The sequence below is a fragment of the Oncorhynchus gorbuscha genome, linkage group LG25 (genome assembly GCF_021184085.1).
Source record: "Oncorhynchus gorbuscha isolate QuinsamMale2020 ecotype Even-year linkage group LG25, OgorEven_v1.0, whole genome shotgun sequence".
NCBI classification, from domain to species: domain Eukaryota; kingdom Metazoa; phylum Chordata; class Actinopteri; order Salmoniformes; family Salmonidae; genus Oncorhynchus; species Oncorhynchus gorbuscha.
Genome location: NC_060197.1, coordinates 41,517,841 through 41,543,084, shown reverse-complemented (window position 1 = coordinate 41,543,084; position 25,244 = coordinate 41,517,841). Strand labels below are relative to the sequence as shown.

The following is a 25,244-nucleotide window of genomic DNA, read 5'->3' as shown; positions in this document are numbered from 1 at the left end:
AACATCTGCTAACCATGTGTATGTGACAAATAAAATTTGATTTGATTTGATTTTAACTAAAGCTCTGGTCAGCAGGACATGGTTCTAACTGGTACCAGTGTATCAGAGTCCTGAAGAGAGGAGTTGATTAAACATTATGTCTAGATGTCTTTATCATCAAGGTCAAATATGTCAAATAAACATTAAAATAATATTAGGTTGAAACATGAAGAATCACACCTCTAGACCGATACTGTCAATCTGCAACAGGTATTTACATGATCATCAGAAAAGACATCTTCATTAACCAATAAAAACATGCTGAGACTACATTGGCTATGCAGGATGTAAACTGTGGTCTAAATACATTTCAATTAAAGAAAGTTACATTCCAATTAGAAAAACACATTGATACTCACAGTGCTGTGAAAAAGTATTTGTCCCCTTTCTGATATTCTCTATTTTTGCAAAAATGTTCTGCTGAATGTTATTAGATCTTCAACCAAAACCTAAAATTAGATAAAGGGAACCTGAGTTTGCAAAATAACAAACCATATTTATACTTATTTTGTCTATTTAATTAACAAAGTTATGCAACACCCAATTCCCCTGTGTGAAAAAGTAATTGTTCCTTTATACTCAATAACTGGTTGTTCCACCTTTAGCTCTAATGACTACAACCAAACACTTCCTGTAGTTGTTGATCAGTCTCTCACATTGCTGTAGAGGCATTTTGGCCCACTCTTCCACACAGAACTGCTGTAACTCAGCAAAGTATCCCAAAACCATCACACTACCACCACCATGCTTGACGATTGACATGAAGTGTTTTACTGAGGAATGCAGTGTTTGGTTTTCAACAAACATACTGCGACCCATATAGTCCAAAACGTTAGTAGAAGGAACCATGAGATCTGCTCAGTATCAAGTATCAGCAAGACAATGATCCAAAACACACAATAAAGTCAACATGAAAATGTTTAAAAGCAACACATTTGTAGTTTTGGAATGACCTCGTCAATGTCCAGACCTCATGATCCCAACTGAGATGTTGTGGCAGGACTTGAAATGAGCAGTTCATGATTGAAAACCCACAAATGTCCCTGAGTTTACTTTTTAACACATGAACATTGGATGTTACATAACTTAGTTATGAAATAAATGAAATACATTTACATTTACATTTAAGTCATTTAGCAGACGCTCTTATCCAGAGCGACTTACAAATTATAAATAAGTATGTAATTGTTGTGTTACTTGTTCACTCAGGTTCCCTTTATCTAATATTCTGTTTTCTTTGAAGATCTGATAACATTCTTCATCTTAAATCTGTAAAAGTTGAGAAAATTAGAAAGTAGGCAAATACACTTTCACAGCCCTGAATATCAACATAACTACAAATAACTCATTTACAGACATGATGTGTGAAATGTCTGTCTTGAGAGCAAACCCTGTAATAAAACAACCAAGTCAAGAAAATTATCAAGAAAAACATCTCATGATAAAACACTATTGATGTTTATACTTAAACAATTTACTTAATAAAACACATTTAAATAGGATCAGAAAATACATCCCAGTACAGACAATTAATCTAAATTTAAAAAAGAGAAAAGTTAGGAGAACATATAACATAATTAGAGTTCTCTCTTTGTCATCATCCTCTTCATCTTCTTCTCCTCCTCTTCTTTCTTGGGAGACCCCTCTTCCTCCTTGTGGAAGACCTTCCCATCAGGCTGCTTTTTCCATGTCACTTTGGTGTCTGCAGGTAACCCCTGCTCCTTCAGCTTGTTCCTTATCTGGAGACACACAGAGACACACAGAGACACACAATATTTCACTCTGTAATAGTCATTCTGAAGATCTACAACTACCAATCCTTCCTGCTTTGCAGAGACATTATTGACTTCAAACCTTTGACTCTATGAGGAGATCATAGAGGTGATCTGTAGAGTTTGTATCATTGCTGAGTTGGTTCTTCATGAACAGGGGGAAACTCACCTCTTGTAAGATGGAGTCCTGAACAGCAGGATCACCGAGGTTCAGATGTTGATCCTTTGGGGTCATCTTCATTCTCACCACATGTCTCTTCAGTTGAGGTTTCTCAGGGGTCTCCACAGCTGGACCTACAAGATAATACAATCCCACAATGACAGTAGTGAATCATGGGGGAATTACAATTATCTTGTCATCATTATATCAGGTAGATCAGGTGGAGAATCTGGTAACTTACCATAGCAGATGAAAGGATAGTTGGAGTAACAGCGATTATTTATCCATTTAGAATAATAATAAGGATGAGAAGACACCAGAGTGCAGGTGTATCTCTGATCTGTTAAAGACAGTCCTGGCTGCCAGTTTCTGAATGAGGAGTCACTCTGGTCTGACCATCTCCAGGAGTCTTGAAACAGACCGATCCACACAGGAAGTCCCCTCAGTGATATCTTCTTCTCTACCTCTGTGTTCTCAGTCTGGTTCCTCACACTGACCAGGTCTGTGTGATACTGTCTGCAGTAACTCTGAGCATCTATCCAGGACCTGTTCTCCTGAATTAAGACGTATGTTATGTTGGTGTCTTGTTTTCCTGCAAAAGTCAAATGTAATAATCAATACAAATATCCAATAAAACATAATCTAATGATCATCTATCGTAAATGTTCTGATTGATTTGATAACAGATCAATAACTGATTAACAACTTAAAGCTCTCATGAGTCTATGTTTCATCTCAATGGCAGCTCCAGCACATAGAACAGGCTTCATCATTAGTATGTCAACACTCACCATCATAACAGATGAAGTGATGCTGGTCATCACAGGAGGCGTTGTTCCACAGACCAGCTGTACTCATAAAAACACAGTTGCCATTTTGGAGTGTCCCAGTGTCCCAGTTTCTGAACTCAGTCTCCCCTCTCTGTAGAAACGTCTGTCTGCCAGAGACCAGTTCCACTCCATGGAGTCTCCCTCCTTCAGTCCGATCCATGACCAGGAATTATAACTACTGACACTGGTAATCAGCCTGTTCTGGTCCTCCATGTCATCTACTGTAGCCAGATCAGTGTAATGTGCTCTGCAGTAACTCTGGGCATCAGTCCAGTTCATATTGTTGGTAATGAGGTGATACTGATGAAGACATGAGGAAGGTGTGTAGAATCCTGTGAACAGAAATATGATTCATGAGGTACGTTTTCTCCATCACCTTCTCAACCCCGACCATATTATCTATTGATCTGTTCACATACAGTACACACTGGTGTGCAAACACACACACACACACGCACGCACGCACGCACGCACGCACACACACACACGCACACACACACACACACACACGTGCATAAACCCAGTTTGTAGAGCATGGTGCATCCATACACACACAGCATACATGACCACACTTGTCCAGCGTGGGTGTTCAATGTGCATTTGTTGGGTTGGTGAGGGATCGTTGAGGGGTGGTAGACTACCTTGGGGGTACTATTTTCAAATAAATCAGTATTTATTCTGCGGTTATTCTGCAGTTATTCTATTGCTATTATTTATGTTAGTAATGAGATGTACAGTGCATGTTAATATTATCTTCTGATAATAATTATGTCTGTATCTATTATCTTCTGATAATAATTATGTCTGTATCTATTATCTTCTGATGATAATTATGTCTGTATCTATTATCTTCTGATGATAATTATGTCTATATCTATTATCTTCTGATAATAATTATGTCTGTATCTATTATCTTCTGATGATAATTATGTCTATATCTATTATCTTCTGATGATAATTATGTCTATATCTATTATCTTCTGATAATAATTATGTCTATATCTATTATCTTCTGATGATAATTATGTCTATATCTATTATCTTCTGATAATAATTATGTCTGTATCTATTATCTTCTGATGATAATTATGTCTATATCTATTATCTTCTGATAATAATTATGTCTGTATCTATTATCTTCTGATGATAATTATGTCTGTATCTATTATCTTCTGATGATAATTATGTCTATATCTATTATCTTCTGATAATAATTATGTCTATATCTATTATCTTCTGATAATAATTATGTCTATATCTATTATCTTCTGATAATAATTATGTCTATATCTATTATCTTCTGATGATAATTATGTCTATATCTATTATCTTCTGATAATAATTATGTCTGTATCTATTATCTTCTGATGATAATTATGTCTATATCTATTATCTTCTGATTATAATTATGTCTATATCTATTATCTTCTGAAATGTAAGGACCTCCCTCTCCTCTGTAGTTGGGTGATCTGCCCTCCCTCTCCTCTCCTCTGTCATTGGGTGCTCTGCCCTCCCTCTCCTCTGTCATTGGGTGCTCTGACCTCCCTCTCCTCTGTCATTGGGTGCTCTGCCCTCCCTCTCCTCTGTCATTGGGTGCTCTGACCTCCCTCTCCTCTGTCATTGGGTGCTCTGCCCTCCCTCTCCTCTGTCATTGGGTGCTCTGCCCTCCCTCTCCTCTGTCATTGGGTGCTCTGACCTCCCTCTCCTCTGTCATTGGGTGCTCTGCCCTCCCTCTCCTCTGTCATTGGGTGCTCTGACCTCCCTCTCCTCTGTAGTTGGGTTCTCTGACCTCCCTCTCCTCTGTAGTTGGGTTCTCTGACCTCCCTCTCCTCTGTAGTTGGGTTCTCTGACCTCCCTCTCCTCTCCTCTGTCATTGGGTGCTCTGCCCTCCCTCTCCTCTCCTCTGTCATTGGGTGCTCTGCCCTCCCTCTCCTCTCCTCTGTAGTTGGGTGCTCTGCCCCCCCTCTCCTCTCCTCTGTAGTTGGGTGCTCTGCCCTCCCTCTCCTCTGTCATTGGGTGCTCTGACCTCCCTCTCCTCTGTCATTGGGTGCTCTGCCCTCCCTCTCCTCTGTCATTGGGTGCTCTGACCTCCCTCTCCTCTGTAGTTGGGTTCTCTGACCTCCCTCTCCTCTCCTCTGTCATTGGGTGCTCTGCCCTCCCTCTCCTCTCCTCTGTCATTGGGTGCTCTGCCCTCCCTCTCCTCTCCTCTGTGATTGGGTGCTCTGCCCTCCCTCTCCTCTCCTCTGTCATTGGGTGCTCTGCCCTCCCTCTCCTCTCCTCTGTAGTTGGGTGCTCTGCCCTCCCTCTCCTCTGTCATTGGGTGCTCTGCCCTCCCTCTCCTCTCCTCTGTCATTGGGTGCTCTGCCCTCCCTCTCCTCTCCTCTGTCATTGGGTGCTCTGCCCTCCCTCTGACCTCCTCTGTCATTGGGTGCTCTGCCCTCACTCTGACCTCCTCTGTCATTGGGTGCTCTGCCCTCCCTCTGACCTCCTCTGTCATTGGGTGCTCTGTCCTCCCTCTCCTCTCCTCTGTCATTGGGTGCTCTGCCCTCCCTCTGACCTCCTCTGTCATTGGGTGCTCTGCCCTCCCTCTCCTCTCCTCTGTCATTGGGTGCTCTGCCCTCCCTCTCCTCTGTCATTGGGTGCTCTGACCTCCCTCTCCTCTGTCATTGGGTGCTCTGCCCTCCCTCTCCTCTGTCATTGGGTGCTCTGACCTCCCTCTCCTCTGTAGTTGGGTGCTCTGACCTCCCTCTCCTCTGTAGTTGGGTGCTCTGCCCTCCCTCTCCTCTCCTCTGTCATTGGGTGCTCTGCCCTCCCTCTCCTCTCCTCTGTAGTTGGGTGCTCTGCCCTCCCTCTCCTCTCCTCTGTAGTTGGGTGCTCTGCCCTCCCTCTCCTCTCCTCTGTAGTTGGGTGCTCTGCCCTCCCTCTCCTCTCCTCTGTAGTTGGGTGCTCTGCCCTCCCTCTCCTCTCCTCTGTCATTGGGTGCTCTGCCCTCCCTCTCCTCTCCTCTGTAGTTGGGTGCTCTGCCCTCCCTCTCCTCTCCTCTGTAGTTGGGTGCTCTGCCCTCCCTCTCCTCTGTCATTGGGTGCTCTGACCTCCCTCTCCTCTCCTCTGTCATTGGGTGCTCTGCCCTCCCTCTCCTCTCCTCTGTAGTTGGGTGCTCTGCCCCCCCTCTCCTCTCCTCTGTAGTTGGGTGCTCTGCCCTCCCTCTCCTCTGTCATTGGGTGCTCTGACCTCCCTCTCCTCTGTCATTGGGTGCTCTGCCCTCCCTCTCCTCTGTCATTGGGTGCTCTGACCTCCCTCTCCTCTGTCATTGGGTGCTCTGACCTCCCTCTCCTCTGTAGTTGGGTTCTCTGACCTCCCTCTCCTCTGTAGTTGGGTTCTCTGACCTCCCTCTCCTCTCCTCTGTCATTGGGTGCTCTGCCCTCCCTCTCCTCTCCTCTGTCATTGGGTGCTCTGCCCTCCCTCTCCTCTCCTCTGTGATTGGGTGCTCTGCCCTCCCTCTCCTCTCCTCTGTCATTGGGTGCTCTGCCCTCCCTCTCCTCTCCTCTGTCATCGGGTGCTCTGACCTCCCTCTCCTCTGTCATTGGGTGCTCTGCACTCCATCTCCTGTTTCATTGGGTTTTCAGCCCTCTCTCTCCTCTCTCATTGCTCTGGAATGTAAAACCCTTTACACAGAGGGTTCTACGAAGAACCCAAAAGGGTTCTAGCTGTGATAAAATGTCGATCCAGAAAGGGTTATTCAAAGGGTTGTCCAATGAATACAACCACCATTGTGTGGTAGTTCCAGTATGTAGCCTGCAGGTCCCAGATCTGTTGTGATGTCTGGTAACTACTATGGTCATTGTCATTTCTAGCTTGATAAGAACCATGAACAAATATATGAACAAAAATATGAACAAATATATGAACAAATATATGAACAACTATTTGACCGCTACACGTAAAGTGTTTGGTCCCATGTTTCATGAGTTGAAATAAAAGATCCTATAAATTCTTCATACGCACAAAAAAAGCATATTTCTAAAAATGTTTTATTTATTTACAAACCTGTTAATGAGTATTTCTCCTTTGCCAAGATAAACCATCCACCTGACAGGTGTGGCATATCAAGAAGCTGACTAAACAGCATGATCATTACACAGGTCCACCTTGTGCTGGGTACAATAAAATGCAACTTAAAGTGTGCAGTTACGTCACACAACACAATTCCACATTTTCTGAATACTTATGTAAATCTAATATTTCTATTTTTATTGTACAAAAATGGCTATAACCTGTTTTTGGTTTGTCATTATGGTGTATTGTGTGTAGATTGATGAAAATGTGGAAAAAGTCAAGGGGTCTGAATACTTTCCGAAAAAACTGCAGACCATAATATAAAATATAATATAACCTTTCATCCAAAAGTAGTCAAACACACATTTTCCATATTGGTGACCTCAGGGGAAACAAACCAACAATCCTGGCATTGAAAGCACCATGCTCTACAAACTGAGCCACACAGCACCACAACACACATGAGAGTTGGTAAGAAGTCACAAACAGATCTGAGACCAGGTTCATTACTGATGTCACATCATTGTGTGTTCCAGGAAATATCCTGGGTCTGGTTGATGTGGAAAGTTCCCCTCTGTCTAATTTGAGGAAGTTATGCAAAATGTAACTAAAGCTCTGGTCAGCAGGACATGGTTCTAACTGATACCAGTGTATCAGAGTCCTGAAGAGAGGAGTTGATTAAACATTATGTCTAGATGTCTTTATCGTCAAGGTAAAATGTAACTAAAGCTCTGGTCAGCAGGACATGGTTCTAACTGGTACCAGTGTATCAGAGTCCTGAAGAGAGGAGTTGATTACACAATATGTCTAGATGTCTTTATCATCAAGGTAAAATGTAACTAAAGCTCTGGTCAGCAGGACATGGTTCTAACTGATACCAGTGTATCAGAGTCCTGAAGAGAGGAGTTGATTAAACATTATGTCTAGATGTCTTTATCATCAAGGTCAAATGTTTATCGGGATGTCCAGTAACACATTCTGATTGAATGTCTTGTCCTGCACTTTATAAAAACCCAGGGTGCATCGAGTCAATGTTAGAAAAAGATCTTGATTCCGTGCTAAACATAGAAGTGTGAAGCAAAGTGGACTCTGTCCACAAAATAGTTGAAGAGAACTAACAAAGAGTTGAGTCCTCATTCAGATCCAGGGGCAGAGTGAATACAAAGAGTTGAGTCCTCATTCAGATCCAGGGGCAGAGTGAATACAAAGAGTTGAGTCCTCATTCAGAGTCAGGGGAAGAGTGAATACAAAGAGTTGAGTCCTCATTCAGATCCAGGGGCAGAGTGAATACAAAGAGTTGAGTCCTCATTCAGAGTCAGGGGAAGAGTGAATACAAAGAGTTGAGTCCTCATTCAGATCCAGGGGCAGAGTGAATACAAAGAGTTGAGTCCTCATTCAGAGTCAGGGGCAGAGTGAATACAAAGAGTTGAGTCCTCATTCAGAGCCAGGGGCAGAGTGAATACAAAGAGTTGAGTCCTCATTCAGAGTCAGGGGCAGAGTGAATACAAAGAGTTGAGTCCTCATTCAGAGTCAGGGGCAGAGTGAATACAAAGAGTTGAGTCCTCATTCAGAGTCAGGGGCAGAGTGAATACAAAGAGTTGAGTCCTCATTCAGAGTCAGGGGCAGAGTGAATACAAAGAGTTGAGTCCTCATTCAGATCCAGGGGCAGAGTGAATACAAAGAGTTGAGTCCTCATTCAGAGTCAGGGGCAGAGTGAATACAAAGAGTTTAGTTCTCATTCAGAGTCAGGGGCAGAGTGAATACAAAGAGTTGAGTCCTCATTCAGAGTCAGGGGCAGAGTGAATACAAAGAGTTGAGTCGTCATTCAGAGTCAGGGGCAGAGTGAATACAAAGAGTTGAGTCCTCATTCAGAGTCAGGGGCAGAGTGAATACAAAGAGTTGAGTCCTCATTCAGAGTCAGGGGCAGAGTGAATACAAAGAGTTGAGTCCTCATTCAGAGTCAGGGGCAGAGTGAATACAAAGAGTTGAGTCCTCATTCAGAGTCAGGGGCAGAGTGAATACAAAGAGTTGAGTCCTCATTCAGAGTCAGGGGCAGAGTGAATACAAAGAGAACAGAGTTATGTTTCTATTTTACCACAGTTCACTTTAAACAGAACTGATTACTTTAAAGAGGATTGAGATCAGTTACTTTAAACAGGACTGAGATCAGTTACTTTAAACAGGACTGAGATCAGTTACTTTAAACAGGACTGAGATCAGTTACTTTAAACAGGACTGAGATCAGTTACTTTTAACAGGACCATATGTGAAAACACCTGACAGAATTTAGGGCTCATAAATGTTACAATTTATTAATAATTTTAGCAATATTGTACTTAACTCGTGCTAAATAAATGATTTATACATCAATTCCTATACATAAGATATATAACTGAAAAATTACCATGAGGTGGTCAATACACATGGTGACAATATATAAGATCATTTTGTGGACCAAATGGGCCCAATACGGACAGCTGATCCAAAGTGTCAGCTTATTTCAGGAACAGTGAAGTCTGTCCTCACCAGATATGGGCTGTCCACACTGGGCAACACTGGGCCAATGTCTTGGGGGTAATAATATAATAATAATATATGCCATTTAGCAGACGCTTTTATCCAAAGCGACTTACAGTCATGTGTGCATACATTCTACGTATGGGTGGTCCCGGGATTGAACCGACTACCCTGGCGTTACAAGCGCCATGCTCTACCAACTGAGCTACAGAAGGACCACAATATGGAGACGATTAGGAAGAACACATCGGCCCAATGTGGGCATGTTTGCTGGGACACACACACAGTAAACTGACCTGAGATTAGCAGGGTGAGATACAACATCGTTTCCATCACTGTGAAATTCAAAGGATATATGATTAAAATGAATGCACTTCAAGGTTGCAACACTTTACCAACACAAACTGTCTTTCTCCTTCTTTACTGATATGATCTGACAGGACAGGTGGAGATAATGCTCCCCACATAGAGGGTTATCACCTGTTCAGAGACAGGAACAATCAGTGATCGTTAGGTTAGGTTTCTAAAGTATTGGAAGTGGGTAGGGGTGAAAAACCTCAACATAACATTTCCAGAGAGTAAGAACACATGGTGGATTATTCTACACTGGAACCTTCACAACTAGGAATAAATAAAGTATCTAATAAATATTATACACATTTCTCTACAATAAAATATGTATGAAATATCTACAATAACAAATGGCCTCACCTGTTGTTTGAAGAAAACTCTCTTACTCTCACTCTGTCTCCACCTCTCCCTCTCTCTGTCTCTGTCTCTCTCTCTCGCTTTCCAACTCTCTCCCCTTTCTCTCTCTCTGTCTCTCCTACTGTGTGTCTGTCATCTCATGTTTGTCCCTTTTAAACATTTAAATACTCCTCATTTGCTTGAATTTGTTATTCATCTCAAATTAAAACAAAACTGGGATGTGACATTTATCCCACTGGAAAAGGGGTTGGACATAGCCAGGGAAGGAAACAGTTAGAGAGGCTATACAGAACATGTTCATGTGATGGTTCTGTTGATCCTCTAGATAGACATATTGCCAAGAAATTGCCTCATTGTTCCGAAAAGGACCCAACTCCTAAAAAGGGTTCTGTAATTTCAAGAATTGTTCAGGTCAGTGAGGCCTGAATTGAGAGTGATACAAGGTATCAAGAGAGTTCCAGAAGGACGATGGTCCAAGTCAACACCAATGCTTCCCACAAGTTGTGTCAAGTAGGCTGGTAGTGGATTTCTACTCGAAATAGATCGTTCCATCTAATCCCTCATGATCAATTGGATTGATATCTGCTGACTGGTAAATGACTGTTAACTGTCATGAAGAGAGCAGGTTGTCCTGATGTCTTGTACACTCAGTGTCTAGATAAATACCTCCAGCATTGAGTGCTCTGCCCTCCCTCTCCTCTTTCATTGGGTGCTGTGAACTCTCTGTCCTCTGTTATTAGGTGCTGTGAACTCCCTCTCCTCTGTCATTGGGTGCTGTGAACTCCCTCTCCTCTGTCATTGGGTGCTGTGAACTCTCTGTCCTCTGGCATTGGGTGCTCTGACCTCCCTCTCCTCTGTCATTGGGTGCTCTGCCCTCCCTCTCCTGTGTCATTGGGTGCTCTGCCCTCCCTCTCCTCTGTCATTGGGTGCTCTGCCCCCCCTCACCTCTGTCATTGGGTGCTCTGCCCTCCCTCTCCTCTGTCATTGGGTGCTCTGCCCTCCCTCTCCTCTGTCATTGGGTGCTCTGCCCTCCCTCTCCTCTGTCATTGTGTGTTCTGCCCTCCCTCTCCTCTGTCATTGGGTGCTCTGCCCTCTGCTCAAGTTTTGAAGGAGCGTGCAATTGATATGCTCATTTCAGGAATGTCCACCACAGCTGTTGCCAGAGAATTTAATGTTAATTTATCTACCATAAGCTGCCTCCAACATCGTTTTAGAGATTTTAGCAGAACGTCCAACCGGCCTCACAACCGCAGACACTATGTAGTGTGTGGTGTGGACTAGTGGTTTGCAATGTTGTGAACAGAGTGTCGAATGGTGCAGGTAGGGTTATGGTATGGACAGGCATAATGAGTGCATAAAATACTGTGACTAGGTCCTAAGGACAATCTGTGACTAACAGTTATCTGTGACTAACAGTTGTCTGTGACTAACAGTTGTCTGTGACTCTAACAGTTATCTGTGAATAACAGTTGTCTGTGACTAACAGTTATCTGTGACTAACAGTTGTCTGTGACTAACAGTTGTCTGTGACTAACAGTTGTCTGTGACTAACAGTTATCTGTGACTAACAGTTGTCTGTGACTAACAGTTGTCTGTGACTCTAACAGTTATCTGTCAATAACAGTTGTCTGTGACTAACAGTTATCTGTGACTAACAGTTATCTGTGACTAACAGTTGTCTGTGACTAACAGTTATCTGTGACTCTAACAGTTATCTGTGAATAACAGTTGTCTGTGACTAACAGTGGTCTGTGACTAACAGTTGTCTGTGACTAACAGTTGTCTGTGACTAACAGTTATCTGTGACTAACAGTTGTCTGTGACTAACAGTTGTCTGTGACTAACAGTTGTCTGTGACTAACTGTTGTCTGTGACTAACAGTTATCTGTGACTAACAGTGGCATGTCTGTATTGCCTGCGAGATCAATAGATTAGGACCTAATTAATTTATGTTCAGCGGGAAAAGAATTAAGACATCTTCACTTTTTCCACATTTTGTTGTGTTACATCCTCATTCTAAAATGTTTTTTTAATCCTCATCAATCGACTCACAACACCTGTTAATGACAAAGCAAAAACAGGTTTTTAGAAATTTCTACAAATGTATAAAACCAAAATATTTAAAGAATACCTTATTTACAAATGATTTAAAACTGAGCTCAGATTAATCCTTTTTCAATTGACCATCCTTGATGTTTCTAATACAGTTCTTTATTTGAGTTCAACTGTGGTAACCTCAATTGATTGGACATGATTTGGAAAGGCACACACCTGTCTATATAAGGTACAACCGTTGACAATGCATGTCACAGCAAAAAAACAGGTCATGGGGTCGAAGGAATAATCCGTAGAGCTCTGAGACAGGATTATCTTGAGGCACAGATCTGGGAAAGGGTACTAAAATATGCAGCATGTAACTTATCTAGGGTAGGGTGCAGCATTGGGAATTTTGGAAGAAAAGCGTGCCCAAATTAAACTGCCTGCTACTCTGCCATGAAAGCTAGAATAGATTTTTTACAGAAAGTTCGAAAAAGTAGGGGGTAGGAGTAACAGGTTAACCAGTTAAGACTCGGGCTGAATACTGCCCCCTTTGGAGGAAGTGCGTGCCCATAGTAAACTGAAAATATTTTTTCCCAAAATTGCTAATATATGCATATAATAATTATTATTGAATAGAAAACACTCTAAAGTTTCTAAACCCGTTTAAATTATGTCTGTATGTAAAGCAGAACTCTCAGGGCAGCCATTCTCCCAAACTCTCTGTTGGCAACAGAAAAATTGGGTCAACTTTGAAGTCATCGCTCCCACCCTTCCCAAGCAGCTACCGATCTGGGAACAGTTTGTATGCGTTCAGCGCGATGCCTGCTTTCAAATGGCGTGTTCATTGTGAGAATCTCGCGCGCCCTTGTCCTTTGGCGGGCTAAAACGTTCGGGTCACTCAAAAATACATGCACTCTATTGCGCGCGGCCAATTTGGGGCACGTTCTTTTCCAAGGAACACCAATTGATATCTGTTTGTCTGTTCGCTTTGATCTTTGTTTTACACGTTAAAAACATCATAAAGCTCGATTCTGCACTTAGTTTGACCAGTGTAGTCGACATATAATATGTAATTTTGAAGTTTTGATGCGCAAGAGTGCGGGACCAGATGTCATTTTGGGTGCATTTCAGCTGAAGCTGTTAGCATATGCTAATACAAAGACACACAACTTGAAACCAAACGATGTATTGGGTAAGTATGACTCCTTCTACGTCTTCTGATCGAAGAACATCAAAGGTAAGGGAATATTTATGTGGTTATTTTGGGTTTCTGTGGACTCCAAACGTAGAGGAGACATACTGCTAATATCTGAGCGCTGTCTCATAGTATAGCCTAGTGAACGAATTCTGTAACGTTAAAAATAAATGTAACACAGCGGTTGTATTAAGAAGAAGTGTACATTTACATTTACATTTAAGTCATTTAGCAGACGCTCTTATCCAGAGCGACTTACAAATTGGTGCGTTCACCTTATGACATCCAGTGGAGCAGCCACTTTACAATAGTGCATCTAAATCTTTTAAGGAGGGGGGGTGAGAACGATTACTTTATCCTATCCTAGGTATTCCTTAAAGAGGTGGGGTTTCAGGTGTCTCCGGAAGGTGGTGATTGACTCCACTGTCCTGGCGTCGTGAGGGAGTTTGTTCCACCATTGGGGGGCCAGAGCAGCGAACAGTTTTGACTGGGCTGAGCGGGAACTGTACTTCCTCAGTGGTAGGGAGGCGAGCAGGCCAGAGGTGGATGAACGCAGTGACCTTGTTTGGGTGTAGGGCCTGATCAGAGCCTGGAGGTACTGAGGTGCCGTTCCCCTCACAGCTCCGTAGGCAAGCACCATGGTCTTGTAGCGGATGCGAGCTTCAACTGGAAGCCAGTGGAGAGAGCGGAGGAGCGGGGTGACGTGAGAGAACTTGGGAAGGTTGAACACCAGACGGGCTGCGGCGTTCTAGATGAGTTGTAGGGGTTTAATGGTACAGGCAGGGAGCCCAGCCAACAGCGAGTTGCAGTAATCCAGACGGGAGATGACAAGTGCCTGGATTAGGACCTGCGCCGCTTCCTGTGTAAGGCAGGGTCGTACTCTGCAGATGTTGTAGAGCATGAACCTACTGGAACGGGCCACCGCCTTGATGTTAGTTGAGAACGACAGGGTGTTGTCCAGGATCACGCCAAGGTTCTTAGCGCTCTGGGAGGAGGACACAGTGGAGTTGTCAACCGTGATGGCGAGATCATGGAACGGGCAGTCCTTCCCCGGGAGGAAGAGCAGCTCCGTCTTGCCGAGGTTCAGCTTGAGGTGGTGATCCGTCATCCACACTGATATGTCTGCCAGACATGCAGAGATGCGATTCGCCACCTGGTCATCAGAAGGGGGAAAGGAGAAGATTAATTGTGTGTCGTCTGCATAGCAATGATAGGAGAGACCATGTGAGGTTATGACAGAGCCAAGTGACTTGGTGTATAGCGAGAATAGGAGAGGGCCTAGAACAGAGCCCTGTGGGACACCAGTGGTGAGAGCGCGTGGTGAGGAGACAGATTCTCGCCACGCCACCTGGTAGGAGCGACCTGTCAGGTAGGACGCAATCCAAGCGTGGGCCGCACCGGAGATGCCCAACTCGGAGAGGGTGAAGAGGAGGATCTGATGGTTCACAGTATCGAAGGCAGCCGATAGGTCTAGAAGGATGAGAGCAAAGGAGAGAGAGTTAGCTTTAGCAGTGCGGAGCGCCTCCGTGATACAGAGAAGAGCAGTCTCAGTTGAATGACTAGTCTTGAAACCTGACTGATTTGGATCAAGAAGGTCATTCTGAGAGAGATAGCGGGAGAGCTGGCCTAGGACGGCACGTTCAAGAGTTTTGGAGAGAAAAGAAAGAAGGGATACTGGTCTGTAGTTGTTGACATCGGAGGGATCGAGTGTAGGTTTTTTCAGAAGGGGTGCAACTCTCGCTCTCTTGAAAACGGAAGGGACGTAGCCAGCGGTCAGGGATGAGTTGATGAGCGAGGTGAGGTAAGGGAGAAGGTCTCGGGAGAAGGTCTCCGGAAATGGTCTGGAGAAGAGAGGAGGGGATAGGGTCAAGCGGGCAGGTTGTTGGGCGGCCGGCCGTCACAAGACGCGAGATTTCATCTGGAGAGAGAGGGGAGAAAGAGGTCAGAGCACAGGGTAGGGCAGTGTGAGCAGAACCAGCGGTGTCGTTTGACTTAGCAAACGAGGATCGGATGTCGTCGACCTTCTTTTCAAAATGGTTGACGAAGTCATCTGCAGAGAGGGAGGAGGGGGAGGGGGAGGAGGATTCAGGAGGGAGGAGAAGGTGGCAAAGAGCTTCCTAGGGTTAGAGGCAGATGCTTGGAATTTAGAGTGGTAGAAAGTGGCTTTAGCAGCAGAGACAGAGGAGGAAAATGTAGAGAGGAGGGAGTGAAAGGATGCCAGGTCCGCAGGGAGGCGAGTTTTCCTCCATTTCTGCTCGGCTGCCCGGAGCCCTGTTCTGTGAGCTCGCAATGAGTCGTCGAGCCACGGAGCGGGAGGGGAGGACCGAGCCAGCCTGGAGGATAGGGGACATAGAGAGTCAAAGGATGCAGAAAGGGAGGAGAGGAGGGTTGAGGAGGCAGAATCAGGAGATAGGTTGGAGAAGGTTTGAGCAGAGGGAAGAGATGATAGGATGGAAGAGGAGAGAGTAGCGGGGGAGAGAGAGCGAAGGTTGGGACGGCGTGATACCATCCGAGTAGGGGCAGTGTGGGAGGTGTTGGATGAGAGCGAGAGGGAAAAGGATACAAGGTAGTGGTCGGAGACTTGGAGGGGAGTTGCAATGAGGTTAGTGGAAGAACAGCATCTAGTAAAGATGAGGTCGAGCGTATTGCCTGCCTTGTGAGTAGGGGGGGAAGGTGAGAGGGTGAGGTCAAAAGAGGAGAGGAGTGGAAAGAAGGAGGCAGAGAGGAATGAGTCAAAGGTAGACGTGGGGAGGTTAAAGTCGCCCAGAACTGTGAGAGGTGAGCCGTCCTCAGGAAAGGAGCTTATCAAGGCATCAAGCTCATTGATGAACTCTCCGAGGGAACCTGGAGGGTGATAAATGATAATGATGTTAAGCTTGAAAGGGCTGGTAACTGTGACAGCATGGAATTCAAAGGAGGCGATAGACAGATGGGTAAGGGGAGAAAGAGAATGACCACTTGGGAGAGATGAGGATCCCGGTGCCACCACCCCGCTGACCAGAAGCTCTCGGGTGTGCGAGAACACGTGGGCGGACGAAGAGAGAGCAGTGGGAGTAGCAGTGTTATCTGTGGTGATCCATGTTTCCGTCAGTGCCAAGAAGTCGAGGGACTGGAGGGAGGCATAGGCTGAGATGAACTCTGCCTTGTTGGCCGCAGATCGGCAGTTCCAGAGGCTACCGGAGACCTGGAACTCCACGTGGGTCGTGCGCGCTGAGATCACCAGATTAGGGTGGCCGCGGCCACGCGGTGTGGAGCGTTTGTATGGTCTGTGCAGAGAGGAGAGAACAGGGATAGACAGACACATAGTTGACAGGCTACAGAAGAGGCTACGCTAATGCAAAGGAGATTGGAATGACAAGTGGACTACACGTCTCGAATGTTCAGAAAGTTAAGCTTACGTAGCAAGAATCTTATTGACTAAAATGATTAAAATGATACAGTACTGCTGAAGTAGGCTAGCTGGCAGTGGCTGCGTTGTTGACTTTGTAGGCTAGCTGGCAGTGGCTGCGTTGTTGACACTACACTAATCAAGTCGTTCTGTTGAGTGTAATAGTTTCTACAGTGCTGCTATTCGGGGGCTAGCTGGCTAGCTAGCAGTGTTGATTACGTTACGTTGCGTTAAGAGAACGACAATAGCTGGCTAGCTAACCTAGAAAATTGCTCTAGACTACACAATTATCTTTGATACAAAGACGGCTATGTAGCTAGCTATGTAGCTAGCTACGATCAAACAAATCAAACCGTTGTACTGTAATGAAATGAAATGAAAATGTGATACTACTACTATATATAACTATGTGTAGAACATGTATATTTAGTCATGTTTATTGCTTGTTATCTGACGTTATCTGTCGGAGCTAGCATCATTTCTCCGGACATTTGAGTAGCATTTTTTGAAATGTCGTCATTGTAAACAGAGATTTATGGATATAAATGGCATATTATTGAGAAAAAATAATGTACTGTGTAACATGTCATATTACTGTCATCTGATGAAGATTTTCAAAAGGTTAGTGAATTATTTATTTTTTAATCCTACTTTTAAATTTTATATTTTCTGGGACAAAATGGCTGCCGCTTGTCTTTTGTTTCGGTGGTGATCTAATATAAATATGTGCTATGTTTTCGTTTTAAAACATTTTAGAAATCTGACTCGCTGGGTAGATGAACAAGGTGTTTATCTTTAATTTGAGCTATTGGACTTGTTAATGTGTGGAGGTTAAATATTTCTAAGAATATTTTTTTGCATTTTGCGTTATGGTAATGAGCTTGAGCCGTAGTCACGATCCCGGATCCGGGATGGGTAGCATCAAGAGGAGAAATATGTCTTTAATTCTGTGAATAACACTTGTAGCATTTAGCAATATCTATTATGAGTATTTTTGTGAATTGATGTGGCTCTCTGCAAAATCATGTTTTGGAACTACTGAACATAATGCGCCAAAATAAACTCAGATTTTTGGATATAAATATGAACTTTACCGAACAAAACATACATGTATAGGGTATAATGAAGTCCCATGAGTGTCATCTGATGAAGATCATCAAAGGTTAGTGATTCATTTTATCTATATTTCTGATTTTTGTGACTCCTCTCTTTGGCTGGAAAAATGGCTGTGTTTTCTGTGACTTGGCTCTGACCTAACATAATCGCTTGGTTTGTTTTCGTCGTAAAGACTTTTTGAAATCGGACACTGTGGCTGGATTTACAAAAAGTGTATCTTTAAAATGGTGTAAAATACATGTATGTTTGAGGAATTTTAGTTATGGGATTTCTGTTGTTTTGAATTTGGCGCCCTGCAGTTTCACTGGCTATTGACAGGTGGAACGCTACCGTCCCACATACCCTAGAGAGGTTAAAGGTCCCCAAGAACACTGTGGCCTCATGGAAGAAATTTAGAACCACCAAAACACTTCCTAGAGCTGGCCGCCGGGCAAAACTGAGCAATCGGGGGAGAATGGCCTTGGTTAGGGAGTTGACCAAGAACCCGATGGTTACTCTGACAGAGCTCTAGGGTTCCTCTGTGGAAATGGGAGAAAATTCCAGAAGGACAACCATCTCAGCAGGACTCCACCAGTCAGGCCAATGCGGTAGAGTGGCCAGATGGAAGCCACTCCTCTGTAAAAGGCACATGACAGCATGCTTGAAGTTTGCCAAAAGGCAGATGAAGACTCTCAGACAATGAGAAAAAAGATTCTCTGGTCTTAAGAAACCAAGATTGAGCTCTTTGGCTTGAATGCCAACCGTCACGTCTGGAGGAAACCTGGCACCATAACAACGGGTGAAGCATGGTGGTGGCAGCATCATGCTGTGGGGATGTTTTTCAATGGCAGGGACTGTGAGAGACTAGTCAGGATCGAGGGAAAGATGAGCCGAGAAAAGTACAGAGAGATCCTTAATGAAAACCTGCTCCAGAGCGCTCAAGACGTCAGACTGGGGCGAAAGTTCACCTTCCAACAGGTCTAAGCAGACAGCCAAGACAATGCAGGACTGGCTTCGGGACAAGTCTCTGAATGTCCTAGGGTGGCCCAGCCAGATGCCGGACTTCAAACCGATCAAACATCTATGGAGAGACTTGAAATATTTGTGCAGCGACGCTTCCGTCCAACCTGACAGAGCTTTTAGAGGATCTGCAGAGAAGAATTGGAGAATATCCCCAAATACAGGTGTGCCAGGCTTGTAGCAATTCCAAGAAGACTCGGGGCTATAATCACTGCTAAGGGTGCTTCAACAAAGTACTGAATAAAGTGTCCGAATACTTATGTTAATCTAATATTTCAATTTTTATTTGTAATAACTTTGCATAGAAATCTAAGAACCTGTTTATTCTTTGTCATTATGGGGTATTGTGTGTAGATTGATGATGGGAAAAAAACTGTTATGGAAAAAGTCAAGGGGTCTGAATACTTTCCCAAATTCACTGCAGACCATAATATAAAATACAATATAACCTTTCATCCAAAAGTAGTCAAGCATACATTTTCCATATTGGCGGCCTCAGGGGAAATAAACCAACAATCCTGGCATTGAAAGCTGTCACGCCCTGACCTTAGAGAGTCATTTTATTTCTAATAAAACTTTTCACTCCACATTTCATGTGGAAAGGGATGTTGTGTCTTGAATGGGGGGAAACCAGAATGGTCCCTTCCAGCTCTCGCTCACACTTCCTCTCCATCTAGCTACAACCTATTTGGTTAGGTCAGGGTGCGATGTGGGGTGGGCATTCTATGTTTAGTTTTCTATGTTTTTTTATTTCTATGTTTTGGCCTGGTATGGTTCTCAATCAGGGACAGCTGTCCATCGTTGTCTCTGATTTGGAATCATACTTAGGTAGACCTTTTTCCCTCCTTTCAGTGTGGGAAGTTTACTTTGTTAGAGGCAGTATAGCCGAAGTTAAGCGTTTTGTTGGCGACTTGGTCTACTGGTCTACTTCTTTCGTCGGCTGTGACAAACGCATGATGCTCTACAAAGTGAGCCACACAGCACCACAACACACATGAGAGTTAGCAAGAGGCCACAAACAGATCTGAGACCAGGTTCATTACTGATGTCACATCATTGTGTGTTCCAGGAAATATCCTGGGTCTGGCTTGATGTGAAAAGTTCCCCTCTGTCTAATTTGAGGAAGTTATGCAAAATGTAACTAAAGCTCTGGTCAGCAGGACATGGTTCTAACTGGTACCAGTGTATCAGAGTCCTGAAGAGAGGAGTTGATTAAACATTATGTCTAGATGTCTTTATCATCAAGGTCAAATATGTCAAATAAACATTAAAATGATATTAGGTTGAAACATGAAGAATCACACCTCTAGACCGATACTGTCAATCTGTAACAGGTATTTACATGATCATCAGAAAAGACATCTTCATTAACCAATAAAAAACATGCTGAGACTACATTGGCTATGCAGGATGTAAAGTGAACCTGAGTTTGCAAAATAACAAACCATATTTATACTTATTCTGTCTATTTAATTAACAAAGTTATGCAACACCCAATTCCCCTGTGTGAAAAAGTAATTGTTCCTTTATACTCAATAATTGGTTGTTCCACCTTTAGCTCTAATAACTACAACCAAACACTTCCTGTAGTTGTTGATCAGTCTCTCACATTGCTGTAGAGGCATTTTGGCCCACTCTTCCACACAGAACTGCTGTAACTCAGCAAAGTATCCTCAAACCATCACACTACCACCACCATGCTTGACGATTGACATGAAGTGTTTTACTGAGGAATGCAGTGTTTGGTTTTCAACAAACATACTGCGACCCATATAGTCCAAAACGTTAGTAGAAGGAACCATGAGATCTGCTCAGTATCAAGTATCAGCAAGACAATGATCCAAAACACACAATAAAGTCAACATGAAAATGTTTAAAAGCAACACATTTGTAGTTTTGGAATGACCTCGTCAATGTCCAGACCTCATGATCCCAACTGAGATGTTGTGGCAGGACTTGAAATGAGCAGTTCATGATTGAAAACCCACAAATGTCCCTGAGTTTACTTTTTAACACATGAACATTGGATGTTACATAACTTAGTTATGAAATAAATGAAATAAGTATGTAATTGTTGTGTTACTTGTTCACTCAGGTTCCCTTCATCTAATATTCTGTTTTCTTTGAAGATCTGATAACATTCAGCATCTTAAATCTGTAAAAGTTGAGAAAATTAGAAAGTAGGCAAATACACTTTCACAGCCCTGAATATCAACATAACTACAAATAACTCATTTACAGACATGATGTGTGAAATGTCTGTCTTGAGAACAAACCCTGTAATAAAACAACCAAGTCAAGAAAATTATCAAGAAAAACATCTCATGATAAAACACTATTGATGTTTATACTTAAACAATTTACTTAATAAAACACATTTAAATAGGATCAGAAAATACATCCCAGTACAGACAATTAATCTAAATTTAAAAAAGAGAAAAGTTAGGAGAACATATAACATAATTAGAGTTCTCTCTTTGTCATCATCCTCTTCATCTTCTTCTCCTCCTCTTCTTTCTTGGGAGACCCCTCTTCCTCCTTGTGGAAGACCTTCCCATCAGGCTGCTTTTTCCATGTCACTTTGGTGTCTGCAGGTAACCCCTGCTCCTTCAGCTTGTTCCTTATCTGGAGACACACAGACACACAGAGACACACGTTTATACCATCTATTGCATCTCGTCTATACCGGTTGGTCATGACTCCTCCATATGTTAATATGTACATATTCTTATTCCATCCCTTTAGTTAGATATGTGTGTATTAGGGAGTTGTTGTGGAATTGTTCAATTAGTTGTTCGATATCGTTGCACTGTCAGACATAGAAGCACAAGCATTTCACACACTCGCAATAACATCTGCTAACCATGTGTATGTGACCAATAGCATCTGCTAACCATGTGTATGTGACCAATAGCATCTGCTAACCATGTGTATGTGACCAATAATATCTGCTAACCATGTGTATGTGACCAATAGCATCTGCTAACCATGTGTTTGTGACCAATAACATCTGCTAACCACATGTATGTGACCAATAACATCTGCTAACTGTGTGTATGTGACCATTAACATCTGCTAACTGTGTGTATGTGACCAATAGCATCTGCTAACCATGTGTTTGTGACCAATAACATCTGCTAACCACATGTATGTGACCAATAATATCTGCTAACCATGTGTATGTGACCAATAACATCTGCTAACTGTGTGTATGTGACCATTAACATCTGCTAACTGTGTGTATGTGACCAATAGCATCTGCTAACCGTGTGTATGTGACCAATAACATCTGCTAACCATGTGTATGTGACCAATAACATCTGCTAACCATGTGTATGTGACCAATAGCATCTGCTAACCACATGTTTGTGAAAAATGAGATTTGATTTGAATATTTCACTCTGTATTAGTCATGTGTTTTTGGATATCCCACTGTCTCTGAGAAACGTGGGGTCACAGCCAGGATAGAAGGTCGTCCACAAATAGACAAGGACCCAGACCAGAGAGGCGGTCATCTACAACAGACTAGATCCCAGACCAGAGAGGAGGTCATCTACAACAGACTAGGACCCAGACCAGAGAGGAGGTCATCTACAACAGACTAGGACCCAGACCAGAGAGGAGGTCATCTACAACAGACTAGGACCCAGACCAGAGAGGAGGTCATCTACAACAGACTAGGACCCAGACCAGAGAGGAGGTCATCCACAACAGACTAGGACCCAGACCAGAGAGGAGGTCATCTACAACAGACTAGGACCCAGACCAGAGAGGAGGTCATCCACAACAGACTAGGACCCAGACCAGAGAGGAGGTCATCTACAACAGACTAGGACCCAGACCAAACAAGAGGGCTGTACAGTTTGTATCATTGCTGAGTTGGTTCTTCATGATCAGGATGAAACTCACCTGTTGTAAGATGGAGTCCTGAACAGCAGGATCACTGAGGTTCAGATGTTGATCCTTGGGGGTCATCTTCATTCTCACCACATGTCTCTTCAGTTGAGGTTTCTCAGGGGTCTCCACAGCTGGAACTACAAGATAATACAATCCCACAATGACAGTAGTGAATCATGGGGGCAACATTAGAGTTATCTTGTCATCAAAATTTTATTAAGATCAGGAGGAGTATTTTGTAATATACCATAGCAGATGAAAGGATAGTTGTTGTCACAGGGCACATTTATCCATTTAGAATAATAATCAGAAGAAGGATCAGAAGACACCAGAGTGCAGTTGTATCTCTGATCTGTTAAAGACCATCCTGGCTGCCAGTTTCTGAATGAGGAGTCACTCTGGTCTGACCATCTCCAGGAGTCTAGAAACAGACCGATCCACACAGGAAGTCCCCTCAGTGATATCTTCTTCTCTATCTCTGTGTTCTCAGTCTGGTTCCTCACACTGACCAGGTCTGTGTGATACTGTCTGCAGTAACTCTGAGCACCTATCCAGGTCCTGTTCTCCTGAATTAAGACATATGTTAGGTCGGTGTCTTGTTTTCCTGCAAAAGTCAAATGTAATAATCAATACAAATATCCAGTGAAATATAATCTAATGATCATCTATAGTAAATGTTCTGATTGATTTGATAACAGATCAATAACTGATTAACAACTTAAAGCTCTCATGGGTCTATGTTTCAACTCAATGGCAGCCCCAGCACTTAGAACAGGCTTCATCATTAGTATGTAAACACTCACCATCATAACAGATGAAGTGATGCTGGTCATCACAGGAGCCGTTGTTCCACAGCCCAGATGTACTCATTAAAGCACAGTTACCATTTTGGGGTGTCCCTGTGTCCCAGTTTCTGAACTCAGTCTCCCCCTCTCTGTAGAAACGTCTGTCTGCCAGAGACCAGTGCCACTTCATGGAGTCTCCCTTCTTCAGTCCGATCCATAACCAGGAATTATAACTACTGACACTGGTAATCAGCCTGTTCTGGTCCTCCATGTCATCTACTGTGGCCAGATCAGTGTAATGTGCTCTGCAGTAACTCTGGGCATCAGTCCAGATCATATTGATGGTAATGAGGTGATACTGATGAAGACATGAGGAAAGTGTGTAGAACCCTGTGAACAGAATAATGATTAATGGGGGATATTTTCTCCAGCAACTTCTCAACCCCAACCACACTATCTATGAATCTGTTAAAAATACAGTACAGTACACCTTGGTGTGCAAACACACAAACACACAAACACACACCAACGACATCCATAAACACACACACACCCAGCATACATGACTGCACATTCCCTGCGTGGGTATTCCCACTAGGCTACCTGCCACCCCAACATATGTAAAAACACCTAACAGAAAATAGGGCTCATAAATATAAAAATGAATTAAATGATTTAGCAATATTTGATTTAACTTGTACTAAATAAATGATATATGAATAAATACCTATACATAAGAGATTTAACTGATAAAATGCCATAAGGTGGTCATCAAGATCATTTGGTGGACCAAACGGGCCCAAAACGGACAGCTGATCCAAAGAGTGGGCTTATTTCAGGAACAGTGAAGTCTGTCCTAATCAGATATGAGCTGCCAACACTGGGCAACACTGGGCCACGCTGGGCAACACTGGGCAACACTGGGCAACACTGGGCCACGCTGGGCAACACTGGGCAACACTGGGCCACGCTGGGCCACGCTGGGCAACACTGGGCAACACTGGGCCACGCTGGGCAACACTGGGCAACACTGGGCCACGCTGGGCAACACTGGGCAACACTGGGCCACGCTGGGCAACACTGGGCAACACTGGGCCACGCTGGGCAACACTGGGCAACACTGGGCAACGCTGGGCAACACTGGGCAACACTGGGCAACACTGGGCGAATGTCTTGGGGATAATATAGAGCTGATTAGCAAGGACGTATCGCTGGGACACACACACAGTAAACTGACCTGAGATTAGCAGGGTGAGATACAACAACGTTTCCATCACTGTGAAATTCAAAGGATATATGATTCAATGCACTTCAAGGTTGCAACACTTTACCAACACAAACTGTCTTTCTCCTTCTTTACTGATATGACCTGACAGGACAGGTGGAGATAATGCTCCCCACATAGAGGGTTATCACCTGTTCAGAGACAGGAACAATCAGTGATCGTTAGGTTTCTAAAGTATTGGAAGTGGGTAGGGGTGAAAAACCTCAACATAACATTTCCAGAGAGTAAGAATACAAGTTGAATTATTCTACACTGGAACCTTCAAAACTAGAATGAAATATGTATGAAAAATGAAATATCTACATTCACAAATGGCCTCACCTGTTGTTTGAAGAAAACTCTCTTACTCTCGCTCTGTCTCCACCTCTCTCTGATCCGTCTCTCTATCTCGCTATCCAACTCTCTCCCCTTTCTCTCGATCTCTATCTCGCTATCCAACTCTCTCCCTCTCTCTGTC

At 43.5% G+C, this 25,244-nt stretch overlaps 1 protein-coding gene across 1 annotated transcript; it reads right to left on the bottom strand.

The window, feature by feature from the left end:
* Window positions 1–25,244, bottom strand: LOC124013868 (lymphocyte antigen 75-like). Its single transcript, XM_046328421.1, has 10 exons — window positions 25,109–25,244; window positions 24,740–24,778; window positions 23,521–23,892; window positions 22,965–23,321; window positions 22,730–22,854; window positions 21,292–21,445; window positions 2,763–2,972; window positions 2,213–2,563; window positions 1,981–2,105; window positions 1–1,778 (listed from the first exon to the last, which is right to left on the bottom strand). Exons 2-10 carry the CDS (start codon window positions 24,774–24,776, stop codon window positions 1,617–1,619), a joined length of 1,893 nt encoding a protein of 630 aa, XP_046184377.1. The 5' UTR covers window positions 24,777–24,778; window positions 25,109–25,244; the 3' UTR covers window positions 1–1,616.

Bases quoted from the DNA above. Each gene is read 5' to 3' on its own strand.
- LOC124013868 (XM_046328421.1), bottom strand. From the start codon at position 24,776: ATGGAAACGTTGTTGTATCTCACCCTGCTAATCTCAG. The intron at 23,893-24,739 runs GTCAGTTTACTG...TTCTGTTCACAG, and splicing joins TCTCACCCTGCTAATCTCAG to GGTTCTACACACTTTCCTCA. The intron at 2,564-2,762 runs GTGAGTGTTGAC...TGACTTTTGCAG, and splicing joins TCACTTCATCTGTTATGATG to GAAAACAAGACACCAACATA.